At 41.7% G+C, this 17,722-nt stretch overlaps 1 protein-coding gene across 3 annotated transcripts in view; it reads right to left on the bottom strand.

The window, feature by feature from the left end:
* Positions 1–12,452: 12,452 nt before the first annotated feature.
* Positions 12,453–17,722, bottom strand: part of LOC139545308 (coronin-1C-A-like) — a 53,939-nt gene continuing 48,669 nt past the window's right edge. For all 3 annotated transcript variants that reach the window (XM_071352937.1, XM_071352938.1, XM_071352940.1), the window contains one exon: positions 12,453–16,887. In XM_071352937.1, coding sequence (XP_071209038.1) covers positions 16,768–16,887 — 120 coding nt within the window. In that variant the 3' untranslated portion in view covers positions 12,453–16,767. The remainder of the gene's footprint in view (positions 16,888–17,722) is intronic.

Here is a 17,722-nt window from a genome sequence, read left to right as displayed (position 1 = left end):
TCTTCTCAATTTACATCAACATACCTCAGGCAGTAGGAAGCTCTCTCATCCATTAATATGCAGATGATACTGAGTCTTATACTCAGCTAGCCCCTCCCCAGATCTGGTGTTAAATTCTCTACAACAAAGCTTTCTTAGTGTTCAACAAGCTTTCTCTACACTTAACCTTGTTCTGAACACCACAAAAACAAAGGTAATGTGGTTTGGTAAGAACGCCCCTCTCCCCACAGGTGTGATTACTACCTCTGAGGGTTTAGAGCTTGAGATAGTCACCCTATACAAGGCTAGACAGTAGACAGTACACTGGCTAGACAGTACACTGTCCTTCTCACAGCACATAAAGCTGCATGCTAAAGTTACATCTAGACTTGGTTTCCTCTATTGTAATCGCTCCTCTTTCACCCCAGCTGCCAAACTAACCCCGATTCAGATGACCATTCTACCCATGCTAGATTACGGAGACATAATTTATAGATCAGCAGGTAAGGGTGCTCTCGAGCGGCTAGATGTTCTTTAATATTCGGCCATCAGATTTGCCACCAATGCTCCTTATAGGGAACTTCACGGCACTCCATTCTCCTCTGTAAACTGGTCATCTCTGTATACCCGTCGCAAGACACACTGGTTGATGCTTATTTATAAAACCCTTTTAGGCCTCACTCCCCCCTATCTGAGATATCTCCAGCAGCCCTCATCCTCCATATACAACACCCATTCTGCCAGTCACATTCTGTTAAAGGTCCCCAAAGCACAGACATCCCTGGGTCACTCATCTTCTCAGTTCGGTGCAGCTAGCGACTGTAACGAGCTGCAACAAACACTCAAACTGGACAGTTTTATCTCTTCATTCAAAGACTCAATCATGGAAACTCTTCCTGACAGTTGTGGCTGCTTTGTGTGATGCATTGTTCTCTCTACCTTCTTGCCCTTTGTGCTGCTGTCTGTGCCCATTAATGTTTGTACCATGTTTTGTGTCGCTACCATGTTGTGTTGCCACCATGCTGTGTCATCATGTGTTGCTGCCTTGCTATGTTGTCGTCTTAGGTCTCTTTATGTAGTGTTGTGTTCTCTCTTGTCGTGATGTGTGTTTTGTCCTATATTTATGTTTTAAAAATGTTTTTATATTTATTTTTAATCCCAGCCCCCGTCCCCGCAGGTCTTTTGCCTTTTGGTAGGCCGTCATTGTAAATAAGATTTTGTTCTTAACTGACTTTAATAGTTAAATAAAGGTTAAATAAAATAAAAAAGATGATTACTCGTGATTTTGGTCCGACCAAATCATGGCCTCGTGCCACCAACTGTAAAAGTTAGAGGCACCAGTGACACCATTGGAAAATGTTAGTCTGGAATCCTGTAGTAATTAACACTTACAATAGGTGTTGATTCAGGAGAACACATATGACAGGAACATTTTTGCTATGTAGCCTAAAGGCTGGTTTACAGTCCGTCTATTGACATGTCTGTAGACAATGGTCATAGCGATATGCAACTTTTCAGGGAAGTTAGGAACCAATATACACAGGCAGTTAGGAAAGCAAAGGCTAGCTTTTTCAAAAATAAATTTGCATCCTGTAGCACAAACTCCAAAAGGTTCTGGGACACTGTAAAGTTCATGGAGAATAAGAGCACCTCCTCTCAGCTACCCACTGCACTGAGGCTAGGAAACATTGTCACCACTGATAAATCCATGATAGAGAATTTCAATAAGCATTTTTTTTTACAGCTGGCCTTGCTTTCCACCTGGCTACACCTAACCCAGTCAACAGCCCTGCACCCCCCACAGCAACTTGCCCAAGCCTCCCCCATTTCTCCTTCACCCAAATAGCTGATGTTCTGAAAGAGCTGCAAAATCTGGACCCCTACAAATCAGCCGGGCTAGACAATCTGGACCCTCTCGTTCTAAAATTACCGGCGAAAATTGTTGCAACCCCTATTACTAGCCTGTTCAACCTCTTTCGTATCGTCTGAGAGCCCCAAAGATTGGAAAGCTGCCGCATCCATCCAGTGATAGGGGTTGCAACAATTTCGGCAGATCATTTTAGAAAGAGGGGGTCCAGATTGTCTAGCCCGGCTGATTTGTAGGGATGCAAAATGTGAAGGAGAAATGAGGGAGGCTTGGGCGAGTTGCTGTGGGGAGTGCATGGCTGTTGACCGGGGTAGGGGTAGCCAGGTGGAAAGCATGGCCAGCCGTAGAAAAATGCTGATTGAAATTCTCAATTATAGTGGATTTGTCGGTGGTGAGTGTTTCCTAGCCTCCTTTATACATGCTATTTGTTTTAAACACGAGCTGGTTAAAAAAATATGAGTGTGTGTCTTGTTTATGTATGGTTGATATTGCGTATGAAAAAAAAGATTGTAAAAAAATAAAAAGGAAGACAATGTCTTGCCAGTCACTGGTACAGAAATGGCTGAGAAACAGTGTACTGTACTGCCAATGTTGTGTCAGCATTACTGCCTGCGTCCAGTGCTTGATTTGAGCTGGACACTGCCGGAACAGGATCCAGCACCTCTCAGTTATGAACTGTTTCATTCCGATACCCATTTGCCAGGATCGGGTACCTCCCGTGGCATGAAAAATAATGTTCGCTATTTGTAATGTAAACATTTTAAAAAGCAAATCAGAGTTAATTCAAGTTGCCTCCTCTGTAATTCTCATGTCCCCTGTGAAAATGTGCCTGATATAAGAATAGATTTTTGTTGGGCCGGCCCAGGTTTATGGTTTGCTCAACATTGTAGCCTATACTGTATAGACCAACACGTGGCCATTGCTGTGGTGAGAGAGAAGTGTGCACCTGTATCTCCCACAGAACTGGAATGAGATTTCCCTTTCTATGATCTCTCTCCCTCCTCTGATAGCGTTACACTTAATTTATGGATTGTCTGTAGCCCAATCACAACGCATGCCTAGTCGGGAACGCGCAGAAAATCGGTCAGTGAACAGAATGCAGCCAAAACAGGCCATTATCAATATTTCAAATACAATGGTGGGAAAACAGGTTGGAAAGCAAATGGCTCCTGCTGAAAACAGAAGATTAATCTGTCTGTAGGCTACCAAATTTGTTACAACTTCCAAATAGGCCTATTGAGCGAAGAGCATTGTTTCAGAAAGTAAAACAAGCGAGAGACAGGATTTTGGCATGAGTGCATCGGCCATCGCCAGTTAGTGAGCTGCGCATCAATTGATGAGTCAGTGAAACTGGAAAGCTTTTTTAGGACTAATATTGAACAATGTGTGTATTCACACACCTAGCTCTAGGCTATTGACCGATTCAAGACAAGGTCGTTTTCATCGATCTCAGATTCTTAGTTTGTCAGTGTCAAAGTAGCTTGTCATTTCGATAATTTGTGAGGTATTAAAAAAATTATGCTGAAGTCTCCAGTTAGTCATTTAGAATTGCATGAAATGTGTTTATAAAAAGGCAACAAAAAAATACCTGTGTGTACAACTTCTGCAAGCGCCTCTACTCTACCGCTCTATGCCAGCAAACAAGAGCAATGATAATGCATTGCATGCATTATTATAAAAAAATATAAAAAATATTCCATGCGTTCCGGTACCCCCCCAGGCTCACTTTGTTCCGGCACCTCTCTATTGATGTGGGTTTGTGAGGATTAAATGCCAGGGCCAAATTCTTGTACCATTCCGCCCTGCTTGCTTTAGTAGCCTATTTTGAATTATTGTATATATTTCTGTATAGACAGGACTAGGCTAATTAGGCCATATCATTTTGGCAATTTAATAAAATTTACTTCAAGGAAATCTTAGCTTCCCCTCACCTTATGGATGTGGCACCTATGTATTTAGTCTAGATAGCATTTGAGAAGTAATCAACAGCTATTGTTTAAATTCAGCCCTAATTATAATCAATACATATAGGCCTAGGGTTTCAAGCTTTGTTTGATTTCAAATGGGATATACAAGTTTTTAATAAATATGTTGGAGTCGCCCTCTTAACCAAAAATAAAAGTTCAAGAATAGAATTAAGCCAAATCAAACTGTTTTTAAAGTGCATTTAAAGTTTGATTTGATTCTTTAAGATTTTTGATTGAAATGGAGATGATGAATCCAACATATCAATTTGTAGCCAAACAGGAATTAAACCAGACTCAGTGGCACAGCTGGAGCTATCGAAGCAGAGATGCATCTCCTTCAAATGTGTATATTTGGTTGTGTTGACAAACAAACAATTCAATATCACTTTTGTAATACGGTAAATAGACTAATTTGTCAACACGTTAAGAAATTATGTTGGATTCCCGTTTCCATCTCAACCAAAAATGAGTTAAAGAATAGGAGTACGCCAGTGGCTCAGATTAAACTATCCAAGCAGTAGATACATATCCTTTAAATGTTAATATTTGGTTGCATTGTCAACCAAACACAATATCACTTTTGTACATTAGGCTATTTACTATCTTACAAACTAATGTAACAGTATTTATTCAACCTTAAAAAGGACAACTCCACCATTTTCAACCTCATTTTCATTTTATCTCCAGCACAATACCAGTGTCAACATGTGAAAATGGTGCATTTCTATGTTTTGTAGAACAAAATATAAAGTTTAAAAAATGATACCCAATGACATCAAAAGTTTAAAAAATAAGAAAAAAAAGGTTAAGTGATTTTCAAACACATTGGCTGTGACTTTGGGAGCAAGAAAATACGCTCCCTTGGGCTAGAAACTCGTTGCAAGTTTTGAAAATCTCCTTCTCATTTTTATAGACCTTTTCAACCGCAGATCATAGAAACGCACTGTATTCACTTATGTACAGGAGATGAATATGGAGGTTAAAATCAGGGTCGCAGGTCTGTGGAAATCTTCACATATGTTAAAAGAATCTGCACAGAATCTCAAAAAGGCATTGATTACTTGCACCATGTACTTTAATGTAATCTCAACTAACCGCAAGCCAGGTCATTTGGTTGTGCTTTTAGATCAAGCACAGTGACAACACATTAAGTTATAAATAAGACAGATTGTTCATTCAAATTTGGTTATGCAGTTAGCTGGTTGAAAACACAGTGATAACACATTGGGGGGAATTCAACAAACTTTTGGTTGTCTTTTTGAGTGAGTGAAAATAGGTTGGAATCTCAATGTATCTACCAAATACTACCCAATTTTCCACGTTGAAATGAGGGTGTGCCGAGTGGGTCCCTTTCTCTCTACTAAGGATGGACGGGCAGTTGGGTTTCTAGTATTAGAATGAAGAAACATTCAATGGTTTGACAGTACAGAGGATGGATTCTGTGTTATTATAACTCAGAACAAAGTAGAAACCTCTCAGGTGTTGCTCATGTTCCCAATTACCAGATCCATCTAGTTATACAATCACTACAGAAAAGTACAGCCACAATAGTTCTCCCATTTCGCATATTGTATTAAATCTATTTTAACTGTCTGTAGCCATTACTTATTTGGGGTGGAGGCCGGCAGTTTGGTCATGGTTTAAATGTGTATAGTGGAGGGAGGCCACCCATCCACCACACCAAAGAGAGGAGAAAGCTATATATGCCACAGGGAGCAGAGAGGCGTGGGAGACTTGTGGCTGTGGTCTCCATTTACACTGGGCTGCAGCAGGCTAACAACAGGCTACGGCAGGGATCGGATGGGTTATTTCTGCTCATAGAAATTTCTGCATTCAAACTGCCTTAGGAACGGGTGCATTTACAGTATGCTCTACAGAGAAAGAGTCAGTCTCAAGAAGCAACTAATGCAGTTCAAACCGTCTCTCTCTCCTAACATAATATTACACACCAGTATCTCACAGCCCAAACCCTCTAAATCTGTAGCTTCACTCCGTCTGGAAATACATGTAATTACACAGTGCTGCTTACTACTCTGGTGAGAATGGCTGGCTTCTAATCAGCCTTGTTACATTCAACCTCTGCATCCTTACTCCTTACTGTAAATGTGTCCATCATGTCTCTCTTGTGTGGTTATGCATACAGTATGTATGTACTTTATTCATACTAAAATGGATGGTTAGCTTGATCTCCCCATCCATGTATGTTCAGTCAGGAAAGCTACAGAGCCATGTGCGCTGTGACTGGACCTTGGTATTTACCAGACATAATTACATCTTCAGGAATAGTCTCCTGGTTGGTCATCATCTCTACAGTCCATCCACTGAAAAACACTAAAAGAATCATCCTGAATTCTTCCAGCCATCTTCACCTACAAGCTCCAATGACCACCATGTTAGTGACTTTTACCCTCTTAATATTAAGACTAATATTCTAATGTGACATTCACCATAATCATCTTTAAACATTCTATTAGCTGTAGGACTCACCCTCTCGAACTTTGATATTTCTAAACAAATGGACTCTTACTTCGATCATTCAAAACCAAAGATTGATGGATATGTTAATCTACACTTTGGAAACCTTTTCTTATATCTTCACCAAAAATGTAAGACCACAACTGATCTTGTATGACAAATGAAACGTGACAGTAGTCATGTAACTTTAATTTCCTAAAAACAAAAACATTCCCCATTGTCCCCATTTCTTGTCCTTAAATTGACAGGTTTGTCGTACCGTACAAAGTCTACAGCAATCAAAACAACCATTTATTCTTGTTACCCATACAGTACCAGTCAAAAGTTGGGAACACATCTACTCATTCAAGATTATTCTTTTTTTTTTCTTTTTTTACATTGTAGAATAATAGTCAAGACATCAAAACTATGAAATAACATGGAATAAATAGTAACCAAAAAAAGTGTTAAACAAATCAAAATATTTTGATTATTCTTCAAAGTAGCCACCCTTTGCCTTGATGACAGCTTTGCACACTCTTGGCATTCTCTCAACCAGCTTCATGAGATAGTCACCTGGAATGCATTTTAATTAAAAGGTGTGCCTTGTTAAAAGTTAATTTATGGAATTTCTTTCCTCCTTAATGCGTTTGAGCCAATCAGTTGTGTTGTGACAAGGTAGGGGTGGTATACAGAAGACAGCCCTATTTGTTAAAAGACCAAGTCCATATTATGGCAAGAACAGCTCAAATAAGCAAACAGAAATGACAGTCCAACATTACTTTAAGACATGAAGGTCAGTCAATCGGGAAAATGTCAAGAACTTTGAAAGTTTCTTCAAGTACAGTCGCAAAAACCATCCAGCGCTATGACGAAACTGTCTCTCATGAGGACCGCCACAGGAAAGGAAGACCCAGAGTTACCTGCTGCAGAGGATAAGTTCATTAGAGTTACCAAACTCAGAAATCGCAGCCAAAATAAATGCTTCAGAGTTCAAGTAACATACATCAACTGCTCAGAGGAGACTGCGTGAATCAGCCCTTCTTCATGGTCAAATTGCTGCAAAGAAACCACTACTAAAGGACACCAATAATAAGAAGAGACTTGTTTGGTCCAAGAAACACGAGCAATGGACATTAGACCGCTGGAAATCTGTCCTTTGGTCTGATGAGTCCATGTGAGAGGTTTGGTTCCAACCGCTGTGTCTTTGTGAGACGCCGAGTAGGTGAACGGATGATCTCCACATGTGTGGTTCCCACCGTGAAGCATGGAGGTGGTGTGATAGTGCTTTGCTGGTGACACTGATTTATTTAGAATTCAAGGCACACTTAACCAGCATGACTACCACAGCATTGTGCAGCGATACGCCATCCCATCTGGTTTGCTCTTAGTGGGACTAGGATTTGTTTTTCAACAGGACAATGACCCAACACACCGCCAGGCTGTGTAAGGGCTATTTGACCAAGAAGGAGTGATGGAGTGCTGCGTCAGATGACCTGGCCTCCACAATTACCCGACAACTCAATTGAGATGGTTTGGGATGAGTTGGACCGCAGTGTGAAGGAAAAGCAGCCAACAAGTGCTCAGCATGTGGGAACTCCTTCAAGACTGTTGGAAAAGCCTCCTACGTGAAGAGGGTTGAGAGAATGCCACGGGTGTGCAAAGCTGTCGTCAATGCAAAGTGTGGCTATTTTAGAAGAAACTAAAATATATTTTGATTTGTTTAACACTTTTTTGGTTAATACATGATTCCATGTGTGTTATATCATAGTTTTGATATCTTCACTATTACTCTACAATGTAGAAAATAGTTAAAATAAAGAAAAACCCTTGAATGAGTAGGTGTCCAAACTTTTGACTAGTACTGTGTCCTAACCAGGAACTAAACTGAAAAAGAAAAAAAATAGTTTTGTACTTACAGATGGTGGCTGGCTGAAGTGTCTCCTCTGGACTGAATGGTAGAGGGATTCTAACAGCAGGGAGAGAGAGCAAAAGGAAATTGAGGGGGGAAAAAAGAGGGAGCGTCAAAGTTGCCACCCTCTCCTGTAACTTCCAGTATACTGAAAGTTGTTTCTCCAGTTCTAAAAAAAGCCAGTTGATTGCAGAAAGACGTCCATCCCTCTACATTTACATAACTCCCCCCAAATCCTCCTCTCCCAGAAGTGGGATCATGGTGGATGCTTTGGCCAGTCTAGAAAGGAGGGACAGTTAGGGGCTGCCGTACTGCATGTATTTTCCTTCCTTTGCCTTGTTTGCTCCTAAACCTTAAATATGATAGAGATATTTATGAGGGGAACATCTTTTTCCACTACATATTGGTGGCAATTCTTTAAGTTGAGCGATTAGGTCAAATACAAAATTCAGCCAAAATGTGGTCAATGTTAGTGCAGGATTAAAGCACTGGAGTAGCACAACATTCGCAGTACTTTCTTCAATATCAAAGACAAAGACCTCACTTCACCCTTGCCATTACACACAGTTGAATCAGTATTCTCTAAAATGGACAAGACCACTTTTTGTACAGTTAGTGGGTATTTATGTTCTCCACAGGGCGAGTCCCTATTTTCCCCCTGCTCCTCTCAGAGATCTCTAATTATGTGGTCCAGATTACAGCCCATCTCCACACAGCCTACAAGACCAGCTCACAGAGAGGACCCGTCTTTCATCATATCACACATGTACAAACCTAACATATAATATTTAGTCAGCTACAAACATGTGCCTCAGAACTTACATCCCTGCTGGCGCTGCAGGGCTTCCGTTTTGCCCATGGCTGTTTGGAGCACCTCTTGCTTCAGCATTGTTGTAATAAGGTTCGATAGAGGTTGAAGAATTCAGTATGACAAACATTTTAAATGTTTTTATTCAGTATGTACAGGGAAGGTCAGGTATGCACATGCTTCGCAATAGTGATAGATTTGTATTTCTCATTAGAATAACAGTGAGTTAAGCAATGCACTTATTTTTCTGTGTAAGTACAAAACATTTGCTATGTAAGCGCAAGTGTGTTATTGTGAATTGCAAGTTTGACTGTGAAGTGTTACAAGCCTCCGTCAAGGTCTGGGATGAAGCTGTTGAGAGTGAGATTGTCCCCCTCGCTGTCCTCTGTGCTTGGCATTAGGGTGATGTTGCTTATAGGGCATCTGTATCTCCCCTGGCCTCCATAATTGGTTCTGGTGGGGACCATTGCTGAGATGCACACCATCTCTGTGCCCTGTCCCTGCAGCTGCTGGACCCTGTGTCTGTATCTGCTCCCCCTCAGCTTGGTCAGGAGGATGACGGTGCTGACAATGAACATTGTCATCACAGCAGCCAGCACAGCGATGATGATCAGGCACTGACCTACCAGCCCTCTCCCCTTAGGGGTCATGGTCGGGCATGTCACTCTGTTCGAGACACTGATGCTTCCTGGAATGGAAGATTTTGCTGTCCCTTCTGTGAAGGAGTTGATGGCAGTGGTAGGGTTGGATGGATGCAGGGCGGATGCGACAGGTGTTTGTTTAACTCTCACAGTGGTGTGGGAGAGCTCAGTCTCATGGTCTGTCTCTGAGGTTTCAGTTCTCATTGTTTGCTGGGTAACGGAGACTTTTGTTGCGTTTTCGGTCAGGTCTTTGGTGAGGGCTACAGGGGGTGTTGTTTGAGGTGGTAGCTCAGACATGTTTGACTCCTGGGGTCCATGGGTTGCTACCTCCCCGTGGCTAGGTAGACCTCTTGAGACCGCCTTGCTTGACAGAACCAGAAGTAACACAAGAGCTGGAAATCTCCCAGGCTTTGGGGTAAACATGGTGGCAAATCTGCGAAGGGAAATGATAACAGCAAAAATGTATTGACTATGTTCAAGGAAACAGTGGTAGAACTGGTAGACGTTCATCACAAAACTATGAGGCATAGCTATGCCCAATTCAAGCCTCCCTGTTTTACACTACCTTAGCATGCGCTAAGGAAGAACCAATGTGATAAGTGCTATGAGACAAAAAGTGTGAAAAGTAACTTGACCTTCTGTGATCTAGTGTGATACATTACAGGACACTGCACCGAAATGCACAAATACCCAATACTTGTAATACAGTATACATTTGCTTAATATTTAAGATGGTGTGGCTCATCAACATCACTTTGAGCCAGGGTAAAGGGATCAATTTCCTTTACAAAAAATGTTAGCGACAGTGACTGACTGATAATCATCTGCAATACAACCACATCTAAATCCACCCCATCAGTGATGTTGCAACGTTTCCTCAGCATTTCAGAAATAAACAAATCAATCTAATTACAGGTTGTTATTTTAAAAAGTGGAGACTTTGTTATAACTGTATACTAGCTCATGCAGCCCAACACTACTGATCATCCCACTGCTATGACACTTACCCAAATGCTGGGGGAGAAGTCTTGTTTTGTGGTATATTGGCCCCTCAACCAGCAGATTGTTCACCGTCAAGCAAGAAGCAAGACATTGGCTGATCTGTGAGGAATACAGGAAGCATGCTGCCTTTCACAGAAGTTAAGCTGTTTTTTTGGTCCATATGGTTTTTTTTTATATATGGTTTTTATATGTTTTTTTTTGTCCATTTTTGGACCATATGGGGTATGGTCGCATACATGGGTTTCAGACACAAGGAAAGCTAGAATCTCTTGATAAAGATTAGCAAGTATGTGAGAGCAAAAGTATATGAGCGTACACTTAATACCTTGACATACAATGCATTAGTAAAGTATTCCGACACCTTCCCATTTATTACGTTACAGCCTTATTCTAAAATGAATTACATCAAAATTGTTTCTAAACACAATACCCCATAATTGACAAAGCGAAAAACAGGTTTAGAAATTTGTGCAAATGTAAAGAAAATTTTAAAAAGAAATACCTTACATAAGTATTCAGACCCTTTGCGATTAGACTCAAAATTAAAGGTACATCATTTCCATTGATCATCCTTGAGATGTTTCTACAACTTGATTGGAGTACACGTGTGGTAAATTCAATTGATTGGACCGGATTTGGAAAGGCACACACCTGTCTATATAAAGGTCCCACAGTTGACAGTATATGTCAGAGCAAAAACCAAGCCATGAGGTCGAAATAATTCCTCGTAAAGCTCCGAGACAGGATTGTGTCGAGGCATAGATCTGGGGAAGGGTACCAAAACATTTCTGTAGCATTGAAGGTCCCCAAGAACACTGTGGCCTCCATCATTCTTAAATGGGAGAAGTTTGGAACCACCAAGACTTCCTCGAGCCTGCCACCCGGCCAACTGAGATGGCCGCCCTGCCACTCCTCAGTAAAAGGCAAGACCGCCCGCTTGGAGTTTGCCGAAATGCACCTAAAGGACTCTGACCATGAGAAACATGATTCTCTGGTCTGATGAAACCAAGATTGAACTCTTTGGCCTGAATGCCAAGCGTCACGTCTGGAGGAAACCTGCACCATCCCTAAGGTGAAGCATGGTGGTGGCAGCATCATGCTATGGGGATGTTTTTCAGCAGCACGGACTGGGAGACTAGTCAGGATCGAGGGAAAGATGAACGGAGCAAAGTAGAGAGAGATCCTTGATGAAAACCTGCTCTAGAGCGCTCAGGACCTCAGACTGGGGCGAAGGTTCACCTTCCAAAACAGGACAAAGACCTTAAGCACACAGCCAAGAAAATGCAGAAGTGGCTTCAGGACAAGTCTCTGAATGTCATTGAGTAGCTCGGCCAGAGTCCAGACTTGAACCCGATCGAACATCTGGAGAGATTTGAAAATAGCTGTGCAGCATTGCTCCCCATCCAACCAGACAGGCCTTGAGGATTTGCAGATAATGAGAGAAACTCCAAATACAGGTTTGCTAAGCTTGGCGTCATATCCAAGACTCGAGGCTGTAATCGCCGCCATAGGTGCTTCAAAGTGCTGAGTAAAAGGTTTGAATACTTATGTAAATGTCATATTTTAGCAAATGTATTTAAAAAATAAAACTTTCTACAAACCTGTTTGGTGCATTTTCATAGGGTAGTGTGTGTAGATTGAGGGGAAAAAAACGACTCAATCCATTTTAGAGTAAGGCTGTAATGTAACCAAATGTGGAAAAACTTGAGGGATCTGAATACTTTCCAAATGCACTGCATCTCAGATATTGCTTGTTTGAAGATGGTCAAGTCATGTTTGCCCATTCCTCTGCATCACTCATTAACTTGACAACAGAATACACTTTAATTTTTTTATTTCTTTATTCATTTTTCTGATAATCGATAAGTTTGATACTTGAAGCAGAAAAAAAAATGAACAAAAATGCTCTACAGACCTCCACAAGAGGCTGAATTCTTGTTTTTTTCTTCTTCTGTTATTCATTTCTCTTTTGTATTTATAACACCTGTGATAGAATGGAGATTTTGTTCAGTCATGACGCATTATGGCAAGGAACGCAGACAAGAGGTAACGTTCAAAACCCACCAGAACCCAACTCCCAAACACACTGCAGCCCAAAACAATAAACAAAACAAATAAATGAAAACAAATATTTACAAAGCTTTAAATCATTTTCTATGCCTTTATTTCAAACATCACATACATCTCTCTACAGCATATTTCTCCAACCTACAGTGTCCCTTTGAATAGCTATTCACCAATATTCCAAACATCACAGCTCTCGCTGCCTTGAGTGGACCAAGGAGGCTGAGGAGAAGCACTTACAGGGCAGTACAGGACAAGGCCCAAGACACCCTCCCCTGACTGATTCATATCTCTACAGCACAGTAGAACACATTGAAGTAATTCTCAACCCCATTAAAATATTACAGAACACCAGACAATGCATATTGTGTAAAATTGCATCCTCGGATGTAATCTTAGATCCTGTGAGGCCAAGATGGAGTGATTGATATAAGCATACATCTCAGTGCTTTCTATGCCCAACACACACTGTCAAAGTTCCTCTCAGGGTGCCTATCCACTCTCTCCTGCTAAATAACTCACACCATTCTCAAACCAGTCATCATTAAGCACTTCCTGTGCACAACTATGGCACTTTCTGATCTCTTCAAAGGCAACAAACTTTAAAGGCTAACAAACTCTGAACCTTAAACCTAACCCACCCTCCCGCTGAAAAAATATGCATAACAAAAATAGCATGACAACAGAACTATTATCACAGTTGGCAACACCATCAAATATTCGGACGATCCAAACGACTCCGTGTTCCTCTGATTCTCTAGTGATGTGACCGAGTATTTAAGGGGAAACTATTTAAAATCCTGATAAGTACATAGTGGGATATCTGCAACGGGAGAGCCGGAGAAGGAAGCACAGGATAAAAACACACAGTATATTAACATCACCACACAATTCTGTTATCATTGGCCAGAACCTTGGTCACACCCTATGGTGAATCCATATAATAATCTAAAAATCCCCTCACATTCTCTATCTGAAAAAAATAAAAAACTACAACTCTAACCAGGCCAAAGACATTCGAGACAAATTCACACATCCTGAAAGCCTTCCCTCTCCACGTTACATCTTGTCAAAATTGTTGTTTCAGATACACCCCTGTTACTCACCCTCTGGTTGGCTGTATGGATATGGGCCAATGAAGTGGTGAATAGTGAGCATCCTGACACACCCTGAACACAAGGGCATGGTTCAACATTGGGGTTTATGACAGCACAAACACCTCAAATCAAAGGCAGAACAAGGCTGATACACTACTAAAAGTCTGGAAATGTTTACCAGCTACATAGACCACAATTCCATTGGTCCTTCTCTGGGCAGCACACAGGACATTGCCACAAGAACCCGTACAAGCCACCCAGGTGACTCCATGTCATGAGTCAGCAGAACTGTAACTTACAGTGCAGAACTTATTACAGTACATACATACCATCTGTGTCACAGGGCCAGAGGGGGACAATGACAAACAAGGAACATAGTGGCAAACTATGGCACATTTGTTTCATAAGACTGGAATGCTAACAATGCTGATGGCAGAGGTCACCTAAATGACAGGAACGCTAACAATGCTGATGGCAGAGGTCACCTAAATGACAGGAACGCTAACAATGCTGATGGCAGAGGTCACCTAAATGACAGGAACGCTAACAATGCTGATGGCAGAGGTCACCTAAATGACAGGAACGCTAACAATGCTGATGGCAGAGGTCACCTAAATGACAGGAAAGCTAACAATGCTGATGGCAGAGGTCACCTAAATGACAGGAACGCTAACAATGCTGATGGCAGAGGTCACCTAAATGACAGGAACGCTAACAATGCTGATGGCAGAGGTCACCTAAATGACAGGAACGCTAACAATGCTGATGGCAGAGGTCACCTAAATGACAGGAACGCTAACAATGCTGATGGCAGAGGTCACCTAAATGACAGGAACGCTAACAATGCTGATGGCAGAGGTCACCTAAATGACAGGAACGCTAACAATGCTGATGGCAGAGGTCACCTAAATGACAGGAACGCTAACAATGCTGATGGCAGAGGTCACCTAAATGACAGGAACGCTAACAATGCTGATGGCAGAGGTCACCTAAATGACAGGAACGCTAACAATGCTGATGGCAGAGGTCACCTAAATGACAGGAACGCTAACAATGCTGATGGCAGAGGTCACCTAAATGACAGGAACGCTAACAATGCTGATGGCAGAGGTCACCTAAATGACAGGAACGCTAACAATGCTGATGGCAGAGGTCACCTAAATGACAGGAATGCTAACAATGCTGATGGCAGAGGTCACCTAAATGACAGGAATGCTAACAATGCTGATGGCAGAGGTCACCTAAATGACAGGAATGCTAACAATGCTGATGGCAGAGGTCACCTAAATGACAGGAACGCTAACAATGCTGATGGCAGAGGTCACCTAAATGACAGGAACGCTAACAATGCTGATGGCAGAGGTCACCTAAATGACAGGAATGCTAACAATGCTGATGGCAGAGGTCACCTAAATGACAGGAATGCTAACAATGCTGATGGCAGAGGTCACCTAAATGACAGGAACGCTAACAATGCTGATGGCAGAGGTCACCTAAATGACAGGAATGCTAACAATGCTGATGGCAGAGGTCACCTAAATGACAGGAATGCTAACAATGCTGATGGCAGAGGTCACCTAAATGACAGGAATGCTAACAATGCTGATGGCAGAGGTCACCTAAATGACAGGAATGCTAACAATGCTGATGGCAGAGGTCACCTAAATGACAGGAATGCTAACAATGCTGATGGCAGAGGTCACCTAAATGACAGGAATGCTAACAATGCTGATGGCAGAGGTCACCTAAATGACAGGAACGCTAACAATGCTGATGGCAGAGGTCACCTAAATGACAGGAAAGCTAACAATGCTGATGGCAGAGGTCACCTAAATGATTGAAAAGGATTTTTGGATTGGTGCATGTGCATTGTAAACAACTCCAAAAAAGAAAAACAGTTCAAGTGAACATCTAAGGCTACGAGAAGTACAAGGTGCAGGGTGACATCTCACCTGTCGTTTTCATCTACAAAGCTAAGGGGAGTCCACTGATACCCCTTCTGTTCCACAAAATTGATGGAGATGATCAAAACGTTGTTCAAGTTGCAAACATAAGTTATACCTGGTATCAAATGATATGTAAGGACTGCATGTTTGCTGCTTGCTTAGTAAAACAAGCTAGAGTAAGAGATCAAAGATGGAGAATAAACAGTGGAGATTCAAATCTCTTGAGTAGAATATATATGAATGTATTAACTCGTCAGAATCAGGAGATGTTAACAAGTGTACAGACAGTGGTCCTGTTAAGATGGGAGGAGTGGAAGAATTTAGAGGTTCAGAAAAGCCAGGCGGGAGAGCGAGAACACTTACAGCAAGAATCACACCACCACCTCAGAGCTTTTCAGCAAAGACAACAGAAGTACTATGATACATCAGGATTGAGTGTTTGATAGTTTCTCATAATGAGTTGGTTCTCCTCCATTGTCTTTTACTGTAATTGTTTGATTATTGAAATCTGCCATCCCCCCTCGCATTACCAGCCTATTGCATTGTCCCTTATAGTTTGTATTTTGAATCTTCCTGGAAAACAAAGAGAAAATTGTTTTTGAAGAAAAATACTGTCAAGGAGGTGTGTAAACATAACTCCTTTAAAATTTGGCAACATAAGTAGTTGGGGTAGACAAAATACTGATATCTACATATAAAACATTTGGGTTTACCCAAATAGAAATGGTTCACATTGGAATTTTTTTGGTCACAATCTTAAAAGCAAAAGGAATATGCAAGACTTTTTCATACAACAAACAAGACTAAACCGCCACTTATTAAAAGGAATGGAATAGTTTCCCATATTTCTCTCTTATTCCATCATGTTAACTGAGGGTTAGGGGCTGGCTAAGAAAAGTTCATCTCGGGAATGTTGCTTGGGATCGTTGCTAGGCAGGTTTCAGGCGGAACGCTGTCATTGAGATTGGCAGTGACGGGTCCTGCCCACCTCCTAGCCAATGGATCGTCCTGAATTTTGGTGGGAGGGTCCTTAAATGGCGATCTTGGACATCTGCTCCTCGAGTTGGATGATTCGCTTCTCCTGACTGCTGACCAGGTCCTTGAGGGATTTGATTTCTTTCAAGACCTCATCCAGCTTGGCTTCGTTTTTCTGAGGAATACAGAGACAGGAGCAAGACATGAGGCCCTTTCTGGAGGTGTTGGTACCAGTCCTAGTATAATTAAAGCTTTTGCACCAAGACAAAATGACAGTAAATGCAACAGATTTGGTATATTGTTATCTAAAACCAAATTTAGGGTCGACAGCAGGGTTCCATAACTGGTGATTTTATTTGGACCCCAAATTAGCAATTGAATATATTTTTTTTAAAATAATAATAAAATATTTTTATTGTTGGACATAAACTAAAAACACCAGCAAATCAGCTCCAAATGATTATTTTGGAATTCTGTTCCAAATGTTTTCTTCAAATATTATATCCGTTTTGGGCTTCTTGTGGTCATTTTGCAGTCTACAAAATATTTGTAATTATGTACCAGCCCCTTGACCATCCGTTCAAGAAAAAGAAAAACATTGGCCCGTGACTGAATCTAGTTGATGATCCCTGGTCTACACACTGTATATATATCTAGTGAATTTCTCCAGATGCCTTTTTAATCCTGAGATCCATTCTATCCCTGCAGGCATGCAGGGCTCCAGTATCCCATAGCACCCTGAGGGTTAACATGGTGCGCCTGCAGAGCAGCAGCCCAGTCTGCCATGATTACAGGCCAGAGCTGCAGATCGAAGCGGAGGGCAGGGCTGGGCCCTGCGCGGGCAGCTGTGTTGTGGGCGAGGTGGGGCAGGAGCAGCAACCGCCCCTCATTGAGTCAGAGAGAGTGAGGGGGTGGAGACTTCTAGTAACCACCTTATGAAGTCAGGCAGCCACCCCCTTCTAAAACACACCCAGCCAACAAACTCTTCATGTTCCAAGGCCCCAGCTGCA

Source organism: Salvelinus alpinus, chromosome 19 (genome assembly GCF_045679555.1).
Source record: "Salvelinus alpinus chromosome 19, SLU_Salpinus.1, whole genome shotgun sequence".
NCBI lineage: Eukaryota > Metazoa > Chordata > Actinopteri > Salmoniformes > Salmonidae > Salvelinus > Salvelinus alpinus.
This window is presented reverse-complemented; position numbering and strand designations above follow the sequence as displayed.